The sequence below is a fragment of the Pelmatolapia mariae genome, linkage group LG10_11, assembly GCF_036321145.2.
Source record: "Pelmatolapia mariae isolate MD_Pm_ZW linkage group LG10_11, Pm_UMD_F_2, whole genome shotgun sequence".
Taxonomy (NCBI): Eukaryota; Metazoa; Chordata; class Actinopteri; order Cichliformes; family Cichlidae; genus Pelmatolapia; species Pelmatolapia mariae.
In genome coordinates, this window is record NC_086236.1 from 56,281,034 (window position 1) to 56,305,568 (window position 24,535).

At 41.7% G+C, this 24,535-nt stretch overlaps 2 protein-coding genes across 2 annotated transcripts; both read right to left on the reverse strand.

Annotated features, from left to right (window-relative positions):
• Positions 1–1,419: 1,419 nt before the first annotated feature.
• On the reverse strand, positions 1,420–18,495 carry tmem245 (transmembrane protein 245). The gene is given in 19 exon segments (XM_063485102.1): positions 1,420–3,594; positions 3,684–3,878; positions 5,223–5,397; positions 5,503–5,603; positions 5,687–5,832; positions 6,916–7,038; positions 7,387–7,515; positions 7,607–7,705; positions 7,791–7,881; positions 7,967–8,049; positions 8,134–8,238; positions 10,490–10,513; positions 14,699–14,868; positions 14,967–15,176; positions 15,540–15,647; positions 15,951–16,046; positions 16,589–16,706; positions 17,804–18,462; positions 18,465–18,495. Coding segments are annotated over 19 exon segments (2,712 nt in total). The 3' UTR covers positions 1,420–3,545.
• On the reverse strand, positions 18,347–23,411 carry LOC134635674 (DOMON domain-containing protein FRRS1L). Its single transcript, XM_063485103.1, has 6 exons — positions 23,282–23,411; positions 22,842–23,066; positions 22,405–22,489; positions 22,001–22,139; positions 20,619–20,865; positions 18,347–20,530 (listed from the first exon to the last, which is right to left on the reverse strand). The coding sequence occupies exons 1-6, from the start codon at positions 23,358–23,360 to the stop codon at positions 20,358–20,360; spliced, it is 948 nt and encodes a 315-aa protein (XP_063341173.1). The 5' UTR covers positions 23,361–23,411; the 3' UTR covers positions 18,347–20,357.
• Between the last annotated feature and the right edge of the window lie 1,124 nt (positions 23,412–24,535).

The following is a 24,535-nucleotide window of genomic DNA, read 5'->3' on the forward strand; positions in this document are numbered from 1 at the left end:
TTTTCTGCCCTCTCATTCAGCAATCACGCGGCCCTCCACACAAACCGAGTTCATGTTTGCTTGGACTCTGTGGTTTTTACACACGCAGTAGGAACAAAGGCCAAAGTAAATATTTTCTTTAAAGAACAGATCTGACTTCATTTGAGGGCTTAAAAATTAAATGATTCATCACTTATTTACACTGATACCATAAAAGCCTCCAAAAAAACCCCCCAAAACTCTTTCTGACACAGACACAGTCGAGATGACCTGCTGAAGTTTAAACTGAGCACCGGGACGGGGAGGAAAGGTGATTTAAGTGACTTTGAACGTGATGTGGTTGTTTCTGCCACACTGGAGTATTTCAAAAACTGCTGATCTGCTGGGATTTTCCCACACATCTCTGGGGTTTACAGAGAATGGTCCAGAAAGGAGAAAATATCCAGTGAGCAGCAGTTTTCTGGGTGAAAATGCCTTGGTAATCAGAGCTGATAAATAACTACTTAAATAACTACTTGATACAAGAAAGTTATGCAGAAGAGCATCTCTGAGCACATGTGTTGAATCTTGAAGCAGATAGGCTACAGCAGCAGAAGACCAGACCGGATGCCACTACTGTCATCTAAGAACAGGCTACAATTCACACCCCACCACCAAACAGAAGATTAGAAAAGAGTTCCCTGATCTGATGCAACACTGGGATAGTAGGGTCTGAATCTGGTGTAAAAACATGATAGCATGGATCCATCCTGCCACATATCAACAGTCCAGGCTGCTGCTGGTGTAATGGTGGTGGGGATATTTTCTGGGCACACATTGAGCCAGCTGAGCTTCATTTAAACAGGCTACCCGACCATGTCCATCCCTTCATGACCACTGTGTGCCCATCTTCTGATGGCTGCTTCTGGCAGAAAACGCACCAAAATCAATTCACCTCAAACTGGTTTCTTGACCATGACAGTGGGTTCACTGTGTTCAAAAGGCCTCCACAGTGAGTCACATCAACCTCAGAGGAATGTTTCCAACTGCTTTTTGACTCTGTGCCATGAAGAATAAAAGCAGTTCTCTATCATATCAAGAACAGAGTGGAGAGTCTCTCACTCAGAGAACCAAGGTTACAATGTAACAGTACGATCTGAAGGCAAAAGGAATCCCAACCCAGTACTACCAAGATGTACCCAATGAAGCCCGCGGTGAGAGTAATTACATATTATTAAGCTTTTAAAATGATTAACACATTTCAGATAAACATTACATTTATACTTTAGAGATCTTTAACAATGCAGACAGTAAAAAAAAAAAAAAAAAACCCTTAAAAAAACCCAAAACACTCATGGCAATTATTCCTTTCCTAATGCTTTAATTAGAAGACACAAATAAAAGAATCATTTGTGGTTTCAATTTAATCTAAAAAGGACAATACAAGACAGTCAAAGTCACTGCAGTTTAGATCATGTTTATTGTATCAGTGCATATCCAGTATTATATAAAAAACAAAACCACAGCATCAGTACAAAAGGAAAACTACAGTATTGGGTTGAAACTCATAGCACATCACATTGTCCCACTCTCAGACAGCTAACATGGTAGCCATGTCTGATCAGTCACATTACATACGAGTCATCTGCTTCTTTGTTAAAGCTTCAAGTGACTGCAACCTGCTTTACACTCTCCTCTCAGACAAGTGCTCTGACTCGAGTTACAGTGTGGCGCACGAAGTGCAAGAGCAAAAGAGGTTAAAATAGGATTTGAGGTGTGTGAAGTCTAAACTGTCAATGAAATCTTGTGACCGGGACAACAGTCGCAGTCCTAAAAAAAACTTAAAAGGAAACAAAAAAACTTGAAAGTGCTTCACAAAATTACTCAATCAAGATTTTCTGAGTGCAAAGGTGAGAGATCAGCAGAGAATGTAAGGAATTAAAAGCTTGGTTTCACACATATGTGTACAAAACAATCTTAATCTTTAAATACATTGAAAATAAAATAAAATTAAATTAAAAAAAATCTGATTGTAAGATGTGTAATCTGATCCATTAGAAGTAGTCATCATCATCAGTCTAAACCTGTAGCCAATAAAAAAAAAGATTATTTTTATTATTATTAATAACTGAATCGTACAAACAAAAAAAACAAACAGTGGTAACAAAGCTTGGTTCAGTAAAGCAGGAGTGAACGCCTTTGTCAAAGCTGAGAATGTCACAGCTACGATCACTGAATCGTGAATGACACAGTAACTAAAGAGTAAAAATAAAAACAGTTAAAAGGGACCTATCCTTATTTTCTATCGTTCGTGTATCATAGTGTTTATACTACTATCCAATTACAGTGATCATATTAAATGTGCATCAAAAAATGAGGTAAATGTATATAAAACTAATCTTTATGACAGGCAATCATTTTGCCAACTCCTGACATCAGCTTGGCACAGATTTCCTTGTATGGTGATTAGGAGGCGAGGCTTATGAGCACTGGCTTCTGTGTGGAAGCCAGGCGAGGGGAAGCCAATCAGAAGAAAGAGGGCTTCTTCAAACAGCAGGTGAACTTAGCAGCTGTGTCAGGGTGAACAACGCCGAGCTTTGGTGTCGTTTTGGCCATTGCTACACCGCTTAACTTTTGTAACCTTGTGCAGCAGCTGCCACAGATTACACAGAGGGAGATGTTACAACAGGTTGAAAGGGAAAAAAAAATCTTCTGATTTCTTTGGTTCTGGTTTTGACTTCTTCCTATACCAGCACTGACATGGACTTTTTGTCTGAGTAGCGACACCTATCGTTCAGGAGAATACTGTAGCGAGTCCTTGCACCCTCGCCGCTGGTGTAACTGGTACAGAGCTGTGGCGATGTCACTGCACGTACAGTGGCCAATGCTTCGAGAGTATGAAGTCAGTATTAAATAAATACTCATTTATAGTCTCACAATACGAATATGTAGCTAGAAATAAGCATAATAACAGGTCCCCGTCTAATTACTCAGTTACTTGAGTCACACAAGACAACAACTGTGACAAGAAGTTTTGTTTTTTAGAAAACCTGCCTTTACTACAAACTCTACTTGAGCCTCCATTAGGAGAGAGGTAGGGAGTACAAATACTGCACAACCACGTACGGTAGCACAGATACAGCCAAGGAGTGCAGGCTGGAAATCAGGGGTCTTGTAGATAAAATATATCATCTTACAGTTCACCACAAACGACACAGTAATTTTTAGGCATTTCTCAATATCACAAAATAAATTAGGCACTGAGTTCTGAGCGATGATGCGATTAGCATCGATGGCTCCGCCATACACAATCATAAACCCAATGTGATGTCATTGGTCCAAGTTTGGGATTAGGGTGCATGCTTACAGGAGTTTTTGTGTGCTGCTGAATGAAAGGAGCTGGTGCCATATCGCTCTGAGAAACCGTTCAGCTAAGCACATAGCATCATGGGTGACCAGCTGCTATGCCTCTTTTTCAGTCAGGGCGTCCCTATGGAGTCAGGCCACACAGGGAGGAGCTTCAGGGAGGGGAGCAATTCCCCTGAGGAATCAGCCAATAGGAAGCTGGATGTCGTTTCCTCATGTGCTCATTCACAGGTCTTCTTCAGGACAGAGGGAGTGGCGTCCGTAAAGGTCCTACGAATCACAGACAAGAAGACAACTGACTGGTTGGTTTGCATTTTTTAAAAACATCTAATCTGCTGTTCGTTCTTCATGTGTCTTACCTCATAGGGTGGGGAGGCCAGTTTGGCTGCACTGGTGTGGGCACTGCAGAGCTGGGGCTCATCAGCATAGCGCTGTAGATGTTGGCTGCCACCACCAGGATGCAGAGGAGGATAGGCCCGATAATAGCCCCCTCCAGACCCAGATAGTATGCACCACCTGCCACCGCCAGGCCTGTCAAATATGGGTGTCCACCTCTGAGACATAGACAAAAGAAATGGTTTAAAACACAGTGGAAAGGCTGGCAGGCAGCTACTGTATCAGTGCACACAACTCTGAATGTGATGCAGCTGAAGGCTAAAACAGGCTAAAAAGTTAGCTTTACCCTAACCACAGCTGTGGTCAGAATATACACCCATCAAGGTTAGTTTGAGCTTTTATCCATTCCACAACCAGTTTTGATGTGTGTTTGAGGGTCACTGTCCTGTTGAAACAAACCACTGTGTCCAACTATTGATTTGAGGTGAAGAATTTAGAGATCCTCCTTCATTATTCCAGCCACTTTGTGCAATGTACCAGTACCACTAGCAGCAGAGCAGCCCTGGAGCATGACAGCTGGTACAGCCTTCTTAGGTTTGTAAGCCTTGCTTTCACTCACTACAAACATACCTCTTGTCATTGTGGACAAAAAACTCACCATCAAACTTTTCTCTAGAAGGTTTGGCGTGTCCATGTGAGCAGCTGCAAATTTCAGTTGAACTTGAAGACGTCAATTTTTGAGCACGGGCTTCTTTCTTGGTCGTCATCCTCTCAGTTCATGGTAAAACTGGCTTCTCTGTGGACAGTGACACTGGTGTTCCTGCAGTTTCCTACAGGCTTCAACCTTGATAGGTCCTGGATTGTTCTCGAACATCCTAACCATTTTCCTCTCATCTGAGGGTGGCAGCTCGGGACTTCTTCCAGACCCTGGCAAACTGGTGACACATCTGAATAACTTGTATTTAGCTAGAACTACTTAAACTGATGATCTTAGAATCTGCAGGTGTTCAGAAATAGCTCCAAGAGACCTTCATAACTAGTGTAAATCTATAATTCTCCTTCTTAGATCTTCTTTGAATTCCTGGGATGTTCCCATTGTTCCCATTTGGTCAATCCAATGAGTGCTGTCAGTCAAATCCTTTTTAAGCTGGTAAATAGAAACTGCCAGATGTACTCAATCATAATAACTAACGAGAAATTAATAGGCCTTGGCCTTATCAAGTTAAAAGACATTGTAGAATCGTCAGCACCGCTTATTAAAAGATTTGAGTTAATTTATGCATTTGAGTGTGTATGTAAACTGTATGTAAAGATAGTAGGGCTTGAAGCTCCAAGACAGGAGCATTGTCTGTCCACAACAGGCAGTTTATGAAATAAAGGGCAAACAGAGACACTGTTTATAGACTCGTACAACTGTACAGTTTTCTTTCAAACCCACATTAGGCCAGCAAGCGGACTTGTATGTATTATGTTAACAGTCACAGGTGGTTTGGTGTGATCTGTTTGTCAGATGTCCCAGTGCCATAAAGAGAAGCTCAAATAAGCTGGTCACGCATACATACCCTGATATATCAGAGTAGATGGCTGTATCCACAAAATATGTTGGGAGCAGGTGGCAGATGAGCAGCAGCAGGGCCTTGACACCTTCACCCTGCGCCAACCACAGGTCACACACTGCCGGCACAGCTGCCCAATAGGTCCCCAGGAACGGCACGGCACCCAGGATGGCAGCCAGAGCTTCAGGCCAGGAAAGAGGGATTCAGAGAGTGACAAAACACTGAGTGTGGCTTGGCAGGTGCGAACATAACGACAGCACAATCTGCTGCGGACACGCTGACTCACCAGAAGGAATGAAGACGATGTTGATGCCAAAGATAGTGTGAGTGAGCCAAGTGTAGAGGCCGTAGAAGCCGGCCATTTTCAGAGAGGCGTCAAACACTCCTCTTCAAAACAAACACAAATATGGTCAAAAATAATGTCGCCAAGGTACAAATTTAGATTCTGTAGCTTTTACGCATGCGACTACCTGATGGCCTCTTCAACAGACTGGCCAATGATGTTACTGGAGGGTCCCGGCTGAGAGAGAGGAGTTAAGCTGATCACCCATTTAACCGGTTTGTAGTATTCTCCACTGGAGCTCAGCAGGTAGAAGAGAGTAGTCAGGAAAATCACCTACAGGAAGGAGTAAAAATATAAGGCATGGCAGCTGTGCTAAATATAAGACTATCTGATTAGCTTTTTAACTCTTTAAGAGTAAATGTGGCAGGTCTACTTTATTAAAATAAGACAGAAAGAGCAACACCATTAAATATACACAGTTAACAATGCTCAGTAAAGTCCTGTATTGTGGTTTGAGGGACAGATGACATGTCCAAGCCCCACCTCGGTCACTGTGGAGTTGACACGCTTCCAGGATGCGTGTTTGGCTCTAATGTCAACTCACTATTTTAGTCCAGTGAATGTTTCCTGGCCTCAGTCTCCTCTAACTTTAAGGTGATTTTGATCTTTGTAAAGGTCCATGGCCACTCCAGACTACTGCTCATTTGTGCTGGCATTATTTATTGAGGAGAAAAAACTCAAGGCCAGTGTTGTCAATTTAAACTGATCTCGGGTTATGGATCATGTTTTTTTTACACAACCTGGCAAAATACTTATTTAAGAAGATGTTTCAGTGGAATGAATGCCTTGTTAAGTTAGGTAATGATAGCACTTGTTGCTCAAGGAGGCGGGGCAGGTCATCTACTAAAAGGAAGGTCGGCGATTTGATCCTAGGCTCCTCAAGTGTGCATTTCAAAATGACTCTGGACAAGATACTAAATACCAGATTGCCCCTAGTGCATCCATCAGAGTGTGAGTGTGTGTTTAATATGAAGGAGTTTAAATGTACCGCAACAGTTTAAACAATGCTTAAAAGAAGCACTGCCTCCATTGCAGAAAGCACAGCAAACAAGCACACACCACTGGTACGTTTAATGTTAGTAAACATTATTTATAAATCAAACCTAAGCACACAGTTGGGAATGATCTTTAGCTAAACATAAGTCTGAGAACATTTTTATGGACGAGTCTGCAGGACATTATTCGGCCTCAGATTTCTATAAATCTATTAGAATACTTTTGAGAAACACTTGCAGTTAAGCTGAACACTTTCTGCTTACTTTTGTGCATTACAAAAGAATAAAGATAATCAATTTTGCAAACAGTTGCACTTTATAAAGTAAAGAAAACGATGTGGCTGTGATCAGCGTTTCATACCAGACTCAGTGCAAAGTTGAGGAGCGCCGTGCCGCTGTGGAACAAGACGGTGAGGAGAGTAGTCGTGGTGGAGATGAGGAGGCCAACGTTCCTGCTCATTACAACCCACAAAGACTCCAGGATCTGCAAAATGACGAGGCAACATTAAACACACCATCCACAGGAAACTGTACTTCTATCTAAGACGCACACAGTTATAAATTTGCAAATGCTGCTAGTGGGGCAGTGCTGGCATGGTGCTTTCATGGCTGATGTCCTGATCTAAGAAAAACAAAATGGACTTGGACTGCAGAGGTGGGATCTTATCACGGTATCACGCTGGAATTCAGAGCTCCTGAGAGCGACACATCCTTTCACAAATGTTTGTAGAAGCAGTCTGCATGCATTGGTGCTTGATTTTATGCATCTGTGGCCATGGAAGTGATTGAAACACTTGGCATTATAGTGTACGTTACATACGCCCATACTTACAGACAGTAGTGTCTCGATATTTTCCTGCAGAAAGGAAGCGATGTCCTTCCAGTCCAGGATGTCCCCCAGCCAGCTGTTCTGTCTGTGAGTCATCTTATTCCCACGATGCCGTCCAGAGTGGGTTACATTCTGAAAAATGTGACCATAGTATTTTATGTAAAACTGAACAATACTGAAGAACAGACTTTGGGAGACAGTAAACACAAAACTCTGACACTACCTTCACAAACCAGGAGTGATACAGTCGGTCCCAAAGTTCTAAAACTTGCTTCTCAATCACTGCAGTTTGGTTCACCTTATCTCCTAAAATCTTATGAAGCTGCACACACAAAGGAAACAGATTGGTCACATTCCTCGCTGTCTGGCTGTATTCCATTATTATCAGTGAAAATTACTGTCCTGACCTTTTGTGTTATCCATTCTCTCCCATGCTGGTAGACATTAGTAGCAGCTGAATTTAGAGCTTTCTGGACCACGCGGGCTTCTGGAAGGAGGCTAACAGAGGACAAAGTAAGGTTGTTTTAACAAATGAGAGGAAAGTCTAAAAATAAACACAGAAAAACAGAGTGGACTGTCCTACTTGGCCCATTCTGGATGGTTGGATACGGTCTCATTGATGAGGTTACTGGTTACGTCGATGATGTGAGCACTTTCGTGATGAACCTACAAAGATTAATGTTTATTTTTTTATCCATCATCAGTGCAAATGATGTGAAGTCAGGTTAAAAAAAAAACCCAAAAACTTACCATAGCAGTGAGCAGCAGAGCCATGAGCAGGGTCCCTGTGACCAAGAGGAAGATGATGAAGATACTGATGATTTTATCCAGAGATCGCTCCAGCCACACAACCATCTGGGTGCACAGATAAAAAGGAGAGGAGGGCAAAGACAGGGAGAAGAGGGGATAATAGGAAGATGGCAAAATAGACTCATCAGTACAACTTTAAAGGAGGTAAAAACATGCACATGGAGAAACCTGTGTCCTTACACTTGTGAAAAGTCATTTTAGACGTAAAAAGTCCTCACAGAGGACAATAACAGCATATCTGTACTCATACAGTGCATGCACCCATTCTTGAACTGAAGCATTAAATCATGCAAGTGGCTTTTTGGGTTGTTGGTTTAACGACAAACAGACATGACATCACTTTCAAAGTGTGCTCTCTGTTCTCAACTCAGGTTTCTCAATGCGCCAAAACTTATCACCAGTTGAAGCCCCCAATTTGTATGTCTTTGTATTCACGTGTTAATGTCAAAACAGCATTATAATCAAAGCTCTGTTAGCAGAACCCTCTCTTTTTGCACTAAGGCCATGGCGAAATGGTTTATTATATTGATGGTAACATGACATGGCATTTGCTGCAAGGAGTCTGTGTAAGATCTTAGGTGAGTGAATCTACAGCGAGTCTTATACCTTCCTCTTTACCATCTAGCTTACCTGAAAGAAGAACAGCAAATAGTTGTTTAACAAAAAAATGGAAACACCACTTCAAAAAGATTTTAATACTGAAAGAAGTAATTAAATTAAAGAAGTTGGGTAATATTGAGCAGCGAGAGGTTTAGAAGAGGTTTCAGTCACAATCACAACAGGGAGCATGAGACCTCTAAAAAGTTAGACAGGCCGCACAGCGACAAACACTACATTTCCAATGCAGCACATCGGCATTGTATTAAAATATAAACTACATCATCAGAAATGACTGAACTGAATCAACACCTGTGATAATTCTAAATAAAAGACACTCTAGTTCATAAATAACAGCCAGAATCAGAGTATAAAGTGCCTTGAGGCAACTCGTGTGATTTGGCGCTATATAAATAAAACCGAACTGAATTGAATAGATTGTAAACACTTTAAATTTGTACTGAGGTCAAGACAGAAAGCAAGTCTTTTTCCAACCATAGTTATTGTGACCTGGTGGCCTTCAGATGCAGAATGCAGCCTTGTTGGTACATTGAGGTTAACGGGAGCTACAGTCATGCTGTATATAGTTCAAATTGAGAACTACAGAGAGAGTTTGTGGTCTCAATCAATAGTTTCAAGTCTTATTAAAAAACAAACAAAAAAAAAAAAGCAGGATGTTGTATAATATGGTCAAATTTAAGAGTAAAACAGATGACAAAAAAGGGTTTGAAATTTGGTCCTGGCTGCTGACTGAGCACGTAGTTTCCTCAAATTCTCAATTTGAGCCAAGCCTCTTTTCCGATGTCTTACTTTAAAACAAAAACAACAACAACAACAACAACAACAAAGACCAAACAATTAGTGACAGCCCAGTGCTAATCTCCATCTTTTATATACAGTCTATGGCAGGGGTGGGCAATCTCAGTCCATGAGGGCCGGTGTCCCTGCAGGTTTTAGATTTGTCCTCGAACCAACACAGCTGATTTAAATGGCTAAATTAGCTCCTCAACATGTCCTGAAGTTCTCCAGAGGCCTGGTAACGAACTAATCATGTGATTCAGGTGTGTTGACCCAAGGTGAGATCTAAAACCTGCAGGGACACCGGCCCTCGTGGACTGAGATTTCCCATCCCTGGTCTATGGTAATAACCAGCTCCACAAAGCCAAATGGTTCAAAGGTGGCCAATATATTCACTAGGTTTAGTTCCTCACATTGAATAACCGTGTTTCCATTGTTTTGTCCAGTCCCTTAGCCACACCTAAAAACTACAAAAAAAAAATCATTTCCAAAAAAAAAAAAAAGGGGGAACACTCCTTTTTTCCCCCATTTAACACTACTCTTTGAGGCAGCTCACACACATACACTCTCAAGACAAACTCAGGTCAAAGCAGAGAAGATACAGTCGGGGCTGAGGGATTATTGAGTGCAACACCCCGGCTGTAGCTCACTGTCAAAATAAAAGCAGGAAGCAGGAAAGAAGCAAGAGGACAGATGTTTAGACAGGATGGCAGAGGTGATGACAGTGGATGGGTAAAATGCCAGTCCAAGCCGCTACAAGGTGTGCTCACGCTGTCACACACACCCGCACATAAATACAAGTTATTTATTTATTTGCCCTTGTTTTCTCAATGTCTCTCACACACAAGCCCACTTTCTCTCAGTCTCGCTCTCTCAGCACTCTGCTCCTCCAAATCATTACCTGCTTGTTAAGCCAATGCCAGAGCTTGGGGAGGAGACAAAGAGACATTGGGAAGATTATTATTGGAAAGAGTTGTGCAGCAGTCATCACATGTACCCGTGCAACAAGAATACAAGCTCTGTGTGGGTACAGGCTCTGAGGGGTCAGAGCGGTGTACTACAAAGTGGAATTCATGTGTTAGCAAGGTATGTTGAGACTATAGCCAGAGGTTTCAGAAGGGCAGCTCTCTTTTTAAAGCTATTTTCAGAGGTTTTTGTTTAACATTATCTCCAAGTGATACGGTTTCACTTCTTTTCCAAACAAGTTGCCCTAAGAGTGATATAGATTATCAGCTGATATGCAATCTGTTGAGCTGTACATAACAGCACTGAACAAAGTCTAGCAGTTAGGTTACAGCAGTGCAAACGGTACAGCTGTGGTCAGTTTACATACAATCACAGGTCATTTGGGGCTTTTAATGATTTCTTTGAACTCAGTTGTTTGTATTTATTTTGGCTCTTCTCTAATCCACTAAGGGTCAAAATATATACATAAATCTCCACTATTATTTTTTTTAAATGTCTCTTAGCAAGTCGACCAAATGCTTCCGGTAGCCATCGACAAGCTTTAGGCATAATTCCTGGAGCAGACCCAGCCTTTCAGCATAGTCCACGAATATTCAAAGGGTTGAGGTCGGGGCTTTGGGAAGGCCATTCAAGAAGCTCAATGCTAGCCTACTTTATCTATTCCAACACCAGTTTCGATATGTGTTTGGGATCATTGTCCTGTTGGAACTATCAACTGTGTTCAAGTTTCAACCCTCTATCTGTTCATTTAAGATGAAGTTTAAGAATCTTCTGTGTAATGTACCTTATGCCACTGGCAGCAAAACAGCCCCAGAGCATGATGCTACCACTACTATGCTTGACACTCAGTACAGTGTTCCTCATGTTTACACCTCTAGTCATTGTGGCCCAAAAGCTCAATCTTTATCTTGTCTGACCATAAACGTTTCTCCAGAGGGCATTTGGCTTATCTGTTTGAGCAGCTGCAAACTTCAGAGGAGCTTGAAGGTGTTGATTTTAAAGCAGGGGTTTCTTTCTTGGTCAACACCCTCTCAATCCACCGCGATGTAAAATTCACTTTACTGTGGACAGTGATGTTGGTGTTCCAACAGTTTCCAGTTCATGAGCCTTGGTGGTTCTCGGGTTGGGCTCCTTTGAGTTTCCTATTGGTCTGAGGTCAATCAAATGAGTCCTGCCAAGCAAATCCTTTTTGTGCTGGCAAAGAGAAACTAACAGCTGTAGTCAATAATTAATGAGAAGTTAATAGGCCTTGGCCCTGTCAGATTAAAAGGCACTGTAGAACCTTTGGGACCACTTGAGTATGTGTATACATTTGGGCGTGTATGTATATGTTCCAGACTATTTGGATGAGAGAAAATCTAAAATAAGTTCAAACTCATGCTCCCATTTCTTTTTTTCTTAAAGTCACTAAACATATATGGTGTACAATAACACAAGTCTGGAAAAAGAACAGCTCAAAAAAATCGTTAAAAGTCCAAATTTACCATGACATTTATGCCTGTGATGAATGTAAACTGACAACAACTGTACATGTTGTGTTTTCACAGGAATTCCCAGGCACTGAACTTGTGTAAATGCTACGTTTTACACTGCTGCAATAGCAGTCTACTGGAATTTATTACAGAGGTTATTCAATTAAGAAAATGAATTTACTTCAATTTGGTCAGTAACAAAAGTTATCTAATTACACTGTCAAACCTGAATGCACTTCATGATGAAACACATCATGATTCTAATTTGTAGATTTCTACATTAAATAGCAGCACCAGGAGTAGGGATGGGTATTGATAAGATTTTCACGATTCCGATTCCATTTTCGATTCTGTTTAATGATTCGATTCTTTATCGATTCTCTTATCGATTCTTTTTTTTTTTTTTTTCAAAAGGAGAACATTAAGGTCGATTAGCTTAGAACTTTGTTTTATATCTTCTCTTTGAACAAGGTAGAAATTTAGGACTAGCATGGCCTTACAAACCCAACAGTGAGATCTTAAGAGATCCTTAAGAGATCCAGCCTACGGCTCTTCAATGGGGTGTCACAGGGTCCCCGGGGGAAAAAATTGTAAATGTAAAATAATAAAATAAATATTCTTCTGTAGCAATAACAAAGTATAACATAAATTATTCTGTAGCAATTACACAAGAACATCCAGTAATGTCCCTGCCTACAATTAAACACATTCACTTACCGAAAATCGGGGGCATCTGCTGTGGCAAATGGGTGCAAGCTTTTTACCACAAACTTAGTCACTGCTCGGTGACATTCGTCTATCCTGGCCTGAAAGGAGACGCTAACGGTAGACTGCAGCAAGAACTGCCAGAATCTGAGCCAGCCAGACTCTGTCTGTCTCTCTCATCATGGTCACCTAAATGCAGCGCACAGTAATGGCAGGTTTTGTAATAAGGCAGATCGCGCTAACATAATATGCACTGTTAGTTGATTATTTACCTGCCGCATTAACGGGAGAGGACGTGAAAACGTTACGGCTGCTGCTGGGTTGAGATTCACGAGTCCGGAGCGGAATTAAAAACACGACATTCATTTAAGGTTATCGCGTGTTTTGTGAGCAAATGCTTTTGCATATTCGTAGTGTTTCCTCCCTTAAATGAAATATCTACTTTGCAAGTTGCCCTGTTGTCATCCGTTCTCATAAAGTATAACCAAACTTTTTAGCATTTGAGCCGCTTAGGCGTCATGTTTCCTGCCAGGTAAATGACGCTCTGCAACGTGGTGACGTCATTCGGGGCGACTGGAATCGATAATCGTTTGCAAAAATGGCAAACAATTCCAAGGAATTGAAAAAGTGGGAACCGGTTCTCAACAAGAACCGGTTTTCGATACCCATCCCTAACCAGGAGTGGACTGAGTGGTAAAATAAATATATTAACTTGTTAATTTATGCGATTAATATTTTTCTGCTGAATTGTTCCATCTTGAGTTATTGGCAGCACCAGTATAGCTGTTGCAGTCCATTTTGTGCTAAAGAGGAGTCAAATGATGCACCCACCACCAATTCCCACTTTTATGTAAGCGAGCACAGAGCCTGTCACAGAAACCATGGGTTAACATTGAAATCGGATATGCCCATCAGGTTTGAATGAGGTTTTAGGTTTCGTGGGGCCAACTAATGCATGAAAACAAAAAAGTCAAACTCTGTGGAACCTGCTTCGTAGTACACCCCTCAGGAAGTGGCAGGCAAGATATACTAACTACAGTGAGTGTGGACTGGCAATACAAGTGGGATGCAAATCAATGTGATTACAAAGACAGAACACAAATACATCCCAAAACTGTGAGGGCAAGGCAGAAAAGTGTATAAGATTACAGCAATGACATCATTATATATAAAACCTGAGAAATGTAAACCATATAGCACTAATCCTGTCGCTCACTCTAATATGTCGGCAAAAAATGATGCTCTGCATTGCTTTGTTAGGATATTTTTATTCTATATTGAGAGATTTGGAGATATTTTGCCTCTAAATTTTGATTGGAAACAAAACAACTGCATACTTACACATCCAGCAGATATGGAGCAAAAACATCACTGATGCATGATTATTTTTTTTGCCCACCTGATGATGAGGGCATCAGGCTAATATTCACTCTCCTTTCAGCTCTGTTTTTTAATGAACTGATTTTAAAGTGTTCCTCAGCTAAGTGCTAATTTTGTCTGTCTGCTATTTGGTGCTGGGCAGTTTAGCGCACACTTGGTTTATTACAGCTTTTTGCTAAAAATAGCTTCCAGCTGTTGCTGTAAATGACACTGATGAGATTGTTGCAACTGGGTCAAAACTAAAAGGCTGAAAAACAAAAACAGCAGCTAAAATCCTCTGTTAAAGGTAAAGGGAACTAAAAAGCCCCTGTTTTGGGCAATTTAATATAAATTTACCAATTTCATTTTAAAAAATTTAGGACCTGGCAGATCTTTACACTGGCCAAATTTAGACATTTAAAATGAGACTAACATGTGTAATATGACTGATAACAACGGACCATTTTGAGACTTTCAGTTTTCCTGAGATATTTTGATAAGTAATTTGTTATCAAGCAGTTGCAGATAAAGTGTGTCTGGATGGGGAAGTATAAAGCCAAAGGCAGAGGAAATAAGGACATCGGCTTCACAGGCAGCTCTTACATTACCTTAGTGTCAATACGTAGGAGGAACTGAGCCAGGCCTTTGATTGGTCCAGGGAGCAGTGCCTCTTCACGCTCACGTCCAAACTTCTCTAGCACCGTCCACCATGAGGTAAGAGTCCTCTCTGCAAAGCTCTTCATACCAAACCGGACCACCAGCTTCTTCAGAACCCACACTAAATCAGTGAGCCAACATGCACATGAGTAAAATCCGACTGACGAGGAGTAACTGAAAGTGTGCACATATGTGTTTGCATGTCTGTGTGTGTGTTACCGGCCACAGGAATAGGGAGCAGTTGTAGTATCCACAGGTTGAGCCAGACCTGCACCAAGACAATAGCCCAGACCAGCAGAATAAAGTAAATATCACTGGCTCTGTGGGAGCTTTTCTCTCTCTGGAAGAGGCCAGGCAATGTACGAGAGCTCCCAGTGAACCCGGGAAACCCAGGAGTGGAAGGCACGGGACCCACAGACTGCACACCATCTAGGAGCAGATGAGGGAAAGCAAACAGAGGAAGCACAGAAAAGGAAGAGAAAGAAAGAACAAAGCAGTTGAGTTTCAACTGCTGTGGCTAAACTGGTAAAGCCAAAGCAGAAGTGTTTCTTGAGCTACTGTAAAAAAAGAAATAAAGAATGTAAAACTGAAATTGCATATCTTGGGTTTTACAACTTGACCTTTTTCTGACCAATTAGCAATGCTATAAACATGTATCAAACTGTATGTTTAGAGGCCTGATTCCCTCCATTCAATCTGGCAGTTCTCTAATTTCATAAACCTTAAAGCCCAGACATATGTTGCACCTGTATGACCTACTTTAATACACTGAATACAATAGAGCTAGCTTACCTGTGGAGGAGCTTCCACTGAGTTCGGTTTTGGGTTGAAGGTTGCTACAGGAGATTGCCATGTAAATAGTGTTAGCAGCAAATGACAGCACCTGCCCTGAAAGCTCACCTGGGGAGATCAAGAGAGACTGAATATAACGAAACACAAAGGCAGGCAGGCAGAGCGGAGGATGCACAGTAGGAAAAATCAAAGCTGGTCTGATGAGCGTAGCCCAACCAGTCACCTCAAGTCACTTTTATTTCAGGTAAAGCTAGGCTAAGGCAAATGTGGCTAAATGCAACTTAATCTAAGCACATCATAGACTTGTGCTCATTTGACCATATTTATTACCTAGTTAATGGTGAGTAAAGGTATCTCATTGTGGTAAATGTCAATGTATGCCAGTGTATAGGTGTGATAGTATATTTTCACCTGTGCCAGGGACAGGTGGTTTCTCTTGGTAGCCCACGATGAGAAGCCCAACCACAACCACAAATATGGGCACTCTCCACGAGCCAGTCAGAGACACTAAAACAGATAGAGGAATTGGGTAAGTGGAAGAAGCTGGATGAGTTACAGATGGATACATTTAACTAGATTGAGAGAAACCTGTTATAGTTAAACTGCAGGCAGTGTGGACGACATTACTGGCTTAACAGGTATATTCCTCATCAAGCATGACTCTTCTAGTCTTGCCTGATGAGCTGAACCATATTCATAAACAAATATGACATACAATGTTGACTGTTGCTATGAAAGCACTTTCAAAAACTTCAAAGCAGAAAACAGTTTCTCAAATGTGCCCACAAACCTCTTTTTAAGGCAGAACTTCTTCTTAACCAGCTTCCGGTCACTTTTTTAAAAGTTCACGCCTGAAGCTCAGAGCACATGTTAAGTGTGCTAAAAATACTTTCAACATCCTCATCTTACCGCACAACTCTGTGTGGCCTCTGTTTCAAAGACAAGTGGATTTGTACAGGCAGCAACTTATTGACCACATTTAGAAAAAAATCTCCTGCAGTCCAAAGAGGCAGCTTGTATGGCTCGCTGTGGGCGCTGTCCCCACTCACCGATGTAGAAGAGCAGGACAGCCCAGACAGGAAGTGCCAGAGTCCTCAGGTACCGCTCAGTTTGGGGACTCCACTTAAAACAAACCGCCAGCAAGTATCCAAACACGACAGTTCCCACCTGTGACGAAATAAAACAAAGATGCACAATAATGAAACAGAGGGTATTTTAATTAAATATACTGAGACTTCCATTCTCTTCCATTGCGTCATAATCATCATTTGATGCTGAACTTTTGAACTTCATGAGTCTTAAAAAGTATAATTGAGCAGTCTTTGTGATAATAACTTTGTGTTGATGTTTTTTTTCTTCCTAAACTCATCCAGTTTTACAAACGCTCTGCTCCTGTTTAGCAGCGAAAGCGTAAGACTACACTAGAAGTTTAATCGACTGCTCACAAAGATCTCAGCTTGTGTCACTCCTCACAAAGACATGCCTTGATGTAATTTAATATAGTGTCCTCCATCCTATTTATAAACACGGGCCCTGTGTCAGCTGAACACCGCATTCAGAGAAAGAAGAACATTTAATGCAATTTGGATGAGGCGGACGGGTTCTGGCCCCTGGAGCTGTTTGGGAATAAGGTACCGATCGATCAGATGCTGGAACTGCAGGAAATTAGATCAACTTACATAAAAGTTTACACACATATTCCAAGAAACACGTTTTCAGTTTAGGGTTAATCGAATAAGCCTTTATTAGAGACACTGCAGCAGCCAATCGATTTTAATTCCCCAATTATTTTTTATCAACTATTGCCTATTGCTAAATGGCGTTTTATGACAACATGATAATAACATTTATACATTTGTACAGTCAACAGTTTTAATTCTGAGTTCATTTTAATCAGACACACAAAATGAGATTAAGTAGGAATGAAACTCACAATTACTGTTATTACTCCCTCTGTAGATTATTTTCTGTGCAAATAACGTGATGCGAGTTTTTCATATAATTTTTTTTTTTTACCCAACCAACAATCAAAAGACTACTAGTTTGTTATCGTAAGATTACTAGTTTACTGTAGTAAGACCCACACAATCAGGCGAATAATAAAATCATTGACCTTTAAAGTATAACTTTTAACATTCTGTCCCAGATAATATTTAAAATATGTGCCCCAGTTTACACAGAGCTGACCTAACAGCACCCACTCTGACGGACAGAGGGCCCTTTGTCATCCTGTCAGAGAGGATTGTCACTCTACTGTCACTCACCCACATAAAGTGGAAACAGTCCAGCGCGTTCCCGATGACCCCACAGACGTGCCCGAGGATCACCTGCATACCGATGACACTCCAGAAAAGGTAGAGGAAGTAAACCAGCGGTGCCCCCGCCCCGATAACCAGGAGTATCGTGAGCTTCTCCAGCACTAGCCTACCCATCGCCTCCACCCCGTAGTTGAGACACCACACCGGGACCAGCAGCGTCCCCACCACTATGGGCGTCCCGCTGTCCTGCAGGCCGCTGAGCCACGAGCGGCCGAGACGAGCTAGGGAGTATTTGAAGGGGTGGAGGAAGGTGCCGCAGAGCACAGCCCAGAGCAGCGGGCGGAGGAAGGCCTCGAGGATGAAATAGACCAGGACAGCTGCCCCGCAGCAGATAGCCACAAATATCATCGCCCCGGTGTTGTAGAAGGCCTGCTTTATGTTCTTGTCAAACTTCAGGGAAGAGGGCTGGGTTAGCAGTTGGCTCATCATCCCGACAGCCGGCTGGAAGCTCTCCGAGAAAGAAACAGAGTGAGGCCGCCCAGCGTGAGGGCTCTCTGGGGGAGAGACAGCGGCGGGATCCGGCGCCGAGTCCTCCTCGTCTGCCATATTCCCAGTTTCAGCTCCGCCAGCCCGTCCAACTGCACCGCGTGAGGGAGGAAAACAATGACGTAGCAACATCGAATGCCCAAAGGCCTCATGGGCAATGAAGTGCCCGTGATACCGCGCGTTCCTTCCTGTGTTTTTTTTTTTTTTTTAACTTACCACTTTTCTTCCGGTTTATTTTTTATTATTGTTTTATTAATGTTACAAGGTGGTGTTATAAATTATTTAATTCAAGCAGCAATACACATCATAGCTATTTAAAATATATAAATAAAAATAATTACATTACGTTGTTAAACAAAGTGTCTTTAAGACAATTAGAGTCATGATGATCAGGTTTTCTGAAATTCCGAGATCATTTTTTTAAACATTTTTTAAATGGTACGGTAAGTTGACACCACACTAGCTTACACTTCCACCCCTTCCTGGAACGCTTGCAGCTTCTGCCCTTTATGGTGGTGCAGTAATCAACATTGTCAACCCATTGCCAAGAAAGGTCTGGGTTTGAATCTCATGGTTGTGTGGGGTCTTTCTGTTCAAAAGCTGCATATTCTCCCTGTGCCCTACAGCTTCTTCCCATGGTAGGCATGCATGTTAGGTTAACTGGTAAGAAAAACAAAACAAAACAGCCATGCATAAATATACAATGGTTTTTATATGAATACCATTGCATTTGCACATTCATTTACTTTTTTATTTTATTTTATTTTTATTTTATTTTTTTTTATAATTTTTCCCACTGCCCATTTCATCTGCTTGTTACAGAGCATGTGTAAAAGTTGGTGTGTTTTTTGTTGGTTTGTTATTTTCTGTGCTTCCTTGTGTATTTTATCTTCTGCCCAGCCTCTCACGAGTGTGAATGTATGAGTAATTTGCACATTTTATCAGGCTGCACATCATATTACATGCCTCTGAGGTCTGTGTCCTCAGAGGTAGCCACTGCTCAAAATCTAATTATGTTACATTCTATTAAAGTCATGCCCTTTGGCTTTATACTTCCAGAGTGAGAAAGCAGTCTCTGCATTCACTACAGCGTCTGTATTTTGTATAGACTGTGTTCTTAGCAATAAGCACAGATGTAAGTGACAGATGTTTCAGTGGGAGACATCTTAACATATTCAACCATTTTTAATACACTTCAAAAGCTACAATAGCAACCCAGGGGAGACAAAATATTAGTCCATATAAGAGCAAAATGTTTCTGTTAACCATGTTATTGCTTGAACAGGCAATAGTAGTAACTCTTCTCATCAGTCTTGCTGTGAGTCACAGTGTCACAGTACTGATAAACAAAGCAGTTACTGTGGTTGAGGAAGTGAGATGATGAAATCAGACAAGGATGTAAAAAAAAAAAAAGTTTATGAAAATCTTTTACATAGTAGATGCACTCGGTTGTTCCTGAAACCCTGCACTCCATATTTCTAACACCAGCAAACAACATTTTTATTTTATTTTTTTAAGGCTGAGATCCACAGAAATGTAGCAGGGTGAGGAGACGGGAAGCATTTGTGAGAGCTGTTTTATTTTTCTTTCATCCTCAGAAACCCGTTGTTTTGGCAAAGTTCGACATTAGTCACCAGTGCACGGTGGGTGTCTGAAACCATTCCCAGATTTTCCAGTGCATGCAGGGTTTCAAAGTCTTGTGAGATGTATTTGTTGGAATGGAGTCCTCATATTTTTATATAACTGTAAGCTATCATTAACACTGAAAATGACTGGCCTATTTTAAACTACTACTACTCTGCCCTCTTGTCTAATACTCAGATCAGCACATGTCACCTCTAGAGTGTTGCTTTAATACTTCAAGATGCTGTGTGTGAGTTATGAATATATAGTCTTTCATGTTCAATATATCTAACACAGTCTGTGCAAAGAGGGCACTTGTATGTGGCATCAGATAAAGATTTAAACTTTTTTTTATTGCTGCTTCATCTTCTCTCTGCTGTGCTGTGCTTCATTATGGCGTCCCCATCAGCAGGTAGAAGGTGAGAGCTACTATGAGCAGTAAGCAGAGGGGAGAATTAAATGTCTGATAAGCTGTGGAGGGCATGAAGATGTCCACGTACTTATAGATGCTGATCATGTGCTCGCTGACTGGAGGACTGTCAATGTCGTGCCTCGTGATGGAACCTGTTGGACGGGTAAGATGGAGGAGATGTCACGGGCAAGGGCTAAAAAAATGGGCAGTGTAATCTGACGCTAAAGACTCATCACTCACCTTGAATAGCAGGTCCCCATGCAAACAGGTAGTACCACGAGAGGTGTAAGTCCACAAGCGTTTCCTCTCGGGGGACGTATAACGGTCGCTTGAAACGGCAGGTGACGCGGTTGTTCTCAAATATGCCCTCTTCGTCTCGAGCCGGATTCCTCTTGATCTCCTTGGCCCACTGGCCGACGTTGTAGAAGTGATGTATCCGCACACGCCCGTTATCATCATGCACACAGGCCATAACATCGTCTCCTCCCTGAGGAGACAAAGAGTGTTATTTCCAAAATGTGCATAAATTTAGTTCTTGAAAAAACTGACCATTATGATACAGTCAAGGTAAAATATACACTTCCAGGCCAGTTCATTAATAAAAAAAAAAAATACCCATGAGCCAGTCACATGGCTCAGTGTATTTAAGCATTTAAACATTTAAGATAATAAGATGACCTTCTGAAGTTCAAAATGAGCATCAGAATTGGGAAGAAAGGTGATTTAAGTGACTTTGAACTTGGTTGCTGGTGCCAGATAGACTAATCTGAGTATTTCAGAAACTGCTGATCTGCTGGGATTTTTCCCATGTAATCATCTCTAGGTTTTCCAAAAAATTGCTTGTAAAAGAAAATATCCATATTCATCCCTTTATTGCCACACTGTACCTATCCTCTGATGGCTGCCTCCAGCAGGATAATACAACATGTCTTAAAGCTCAAATTGTGTCAAACTGGGTTCTTGAACATGACAACGAGTTCACTGTACTTAAAAGGCCTCCATAGTCACCAGATCTCAATCTATGGAGCTCCTTTGGGATATGGTGGAATAGGAGATTTCCATCACAGATGTTCATCTGAGAAATCTGCAGCAACTGCGATGCATGCATGCAGCATGATATTGCATGTGATGCAATATCATGCTGTTAGTCTTCCCAAAAAATTACATAAATGTTGCTCCAGGACTGTGGTTGCAACATATCAGTCACACTGTTGTGATGTCAATGTTTTGACCTGGGGGAAAAAACAGCACAAGCTTGGCCTCAATGGATTAAATTGTGAAAGAGTTTACTTTAACCCAAACAATGTTTTTATTGAACAAACTGACTAATAAATGAATATATGTTTTTTTAAGTTTTAAAAAATTGAAACAGAGAGTTTATTGTGGAGGCCTGCTGAGTCACTGAATTTCATATTTAATTAGTTCAATCTCTTACAGTCAAAAAAAATTCTTATCCATGGGTTTGACGTGGGACTGCTATTTTTTCTGCACCCTGAAGTGATAAAACAAATGAATCATAATTATATGCAACCCAAAAGATACAAACACATGGTTTGCTGTCCCAAACAAGACACGAGACCTGTGCAAGTTTTAGCAGTCAGAGATGTTGCGGAGCTGCTCACCATTTTCTTATCAGATGAGAAACCTACAGCCACCCAGCCATCTGTATCTGCGCTCAGCTCAAACTCCACATCTGTCCCGATGCGACGATAACTCAGAAAGTAGTCACACGTCTCTGCATCACACCCCGGCTTCCCGTACCTGAGTGCAGATAAATACATGCAAATGCTCACAGTCATTCACTAGACATAAGATCTCAGCTGGGCAGACAGAGCTCATCTAAACAAATTAGGACACTTTTTAAAAGAAACTGAATCCAGGTTACAAAGAAGAAAGATTAGCTTGCTGAGAGTTCCCATGTTTAGCTCTGGCTCGCTGAAGTCAGGAGCATCTGGGATGAAGGAGCCCCAGGCATTACAGTAACACTCGAGCTCTGTTTTGAGAAAAACAGAGGTGGATCTCTAACCTTATGCAGCCCTTTGTTACTCCACAGTCGCTGACTTTGATCTTGGCAAAGGGGTCGACTGGGGGTGCTGTGGGGAATGGGTAACCTGCAAAACACAGCAAATAAGTATATAAATAACAGGAATTTTGTTGATTACACACTAAACAGCTGATACATGTATTCAGTGATGAAGGCCAACTGAGGAGAGGCCATCTGCACTCTGTGTGGGTGAGGAGAAGGAAGGGGTGGGCAGCTACCATCGGGGAGCTGGCCTGGGTGCTGAAAGGCCTCATATTGAGGTGACAGGTTGGATGCAAGACAACACTGGCACATATTAACCTTTGTCCTGCCCATGCTAGGCCCTGTGTGCTTGTCTGTTTCAACTGCTCTGCATGGAAAAAAGCATGCAAACAAAAACACTAGCTGCTCATCTTTAGTGGACTGAGTGACATCCTCACCATCATCGGACAGATATCTGGACTCCAGAAACTCGGAGGCGAAGGTGCTGTAGGAGTCCTTGTGAGGCTCTTGGTGTCCAGGCTCTCCGTGCTCTCCGTGGCCGGTCCGGAGTGCTCCCTCATCGGTGGGGCTCGGCGCGACCCCCCACCATCCAGCGTGGATCAGCAGCACCGAAAGCTGCACAAGCCTCCGCAGAAAAATCATGACCAACAAAAAAGGGAACGCTGGTAAAACAATAAATACAAAAAACAAAAACGGTTAAACCGATCTGGAAGAAAACTGGATGTCCATCACTGTTTGAATTTCTGCATCTTCGCAGGTTTCCTTGCAGCGTCACAAAACCGTCTCCTCATCCTGTTTATTTGCAGGGATGCGAGGGGACACCGCGTCTGATTAGGAGGCTAATCCAGCTCTAAATTACCCAGATTCGTAATCTTACCATCGAATTCAGCTACACGCCCATAATCCTCTTTGAAACCGCAGTCCTGATGGCTTCTAGAGCTCATTAATCTTTTCATAGGCTATTTTTCGGTGTTGGGCCGGATGAATGGTATCGCCCAGCCGCCCTCTCCTCTCGTCTCCTCAGTCAATCACAGTAACGTCCAATGAGCAGACGATACGTGCTGTTATCACTATCGATCAATTGGAGATTGAACAACGTTTCCACAACAGCTGACACGGTATTTCACATGTTTGGAGTATAAGATGATGCAATGTAAAATAATTAGCCTGTAGAGTAAGATTTTATTGCCTCGGCTGCAATCGGAATTTTAGTCCTAGTCACTGACACTAAATATACCACAGAGCTTCTATTGTTCTGACAAATTATGTGTTAAACTGTGTTTATTCATCCAAAATTTGGAAGTAATCTAATCTAACCTAACCTAAAAATTACCAGTCATGTTTGCACTCCTCTCTCCGAAAATTATTTACTGAAGACACGAATTTAAGCTGTTCCTTTTATACTGTTTTTCCTCTTGTTTTTAATCTGTATCACTCTGCTTGTTATATCTGTGCATATATGCGATTTTTAAAAGGTCCAGATTCTGTTCCATAAAAAATGGTTGCATGTCCACTACGTTCACGTGCACTCTCTGGGTGTATTATACGTCATTTCTAAATGTGGTGCTTAATGTCACTACATGTCTCATTAGCTCTGGTACTCTGCAGTCCAGGCAGCTACATATAAGTGTGCATTTCAAAATTACAGGGACTTTTTAGCTGGGCATGATCCTGGACATACTTTGAGTAGATATGCGACATTACATTAACTTATCATAACAAGTACTTTTGCATCCATACATCCATTTTCTGCCGCGTATCTGAGTCCTGGGTCTACTCCGTGTAATCTTCCTGACACTTCCCCTTGGAGAGGCAACCAGATGGTATCTTATGTCGCAGCTGACTATAGTCAGATCCTACAGTCGGGTACCTCAGCCCACTGAAAAAGAAAAAGAAAAAGAGGCTCTGTCCCGTTTTCTCTGTGAGTGCACAAAGTCACAGTCCTGCCACTTGATGGCGACATAAATCCACGGTTTGCTCTTTTTTTGAACTTTTATTTAGTTTGAACATAGAATCATACAGAGCATCTTACACTTTTCTTTGCTGTACTTTATCTACAAATCTGTAAAGCTTCGGCTTTATTAGAAGAGCCAGGTGAAAAAATTCTGGTAAGTCCCAAATTTAATGTCAA

What these genes read in the sequence shown, in the direction of transcription:
- LOC134635674 (XM_063485103.1), bottom strand. Translation starts at nt 23,360, where the DNA reads ATGAAAAGATTAATGAGCTCTAGAAGCCATCAGGACTGCGGTTTCAAA. An exon ending in GTAACAAAGGGCTGCATAAG is followed by an intron (nt 22,140 to 22,404) that starts GTTAGAGATCCA and finishes ATCTGCACTCAG; the next exon opens with GTACGGGAAGCCGGGGTGTG. An exon ending in TCTCATCTGATAAGAAAATG is followed by an intron (nt 20,866 to 22,000) that starts GTGAGCAGCTCC and finishes TTGTCTCCTCAG; the next exon opens with GGAGGAGACGATGTTATGGC.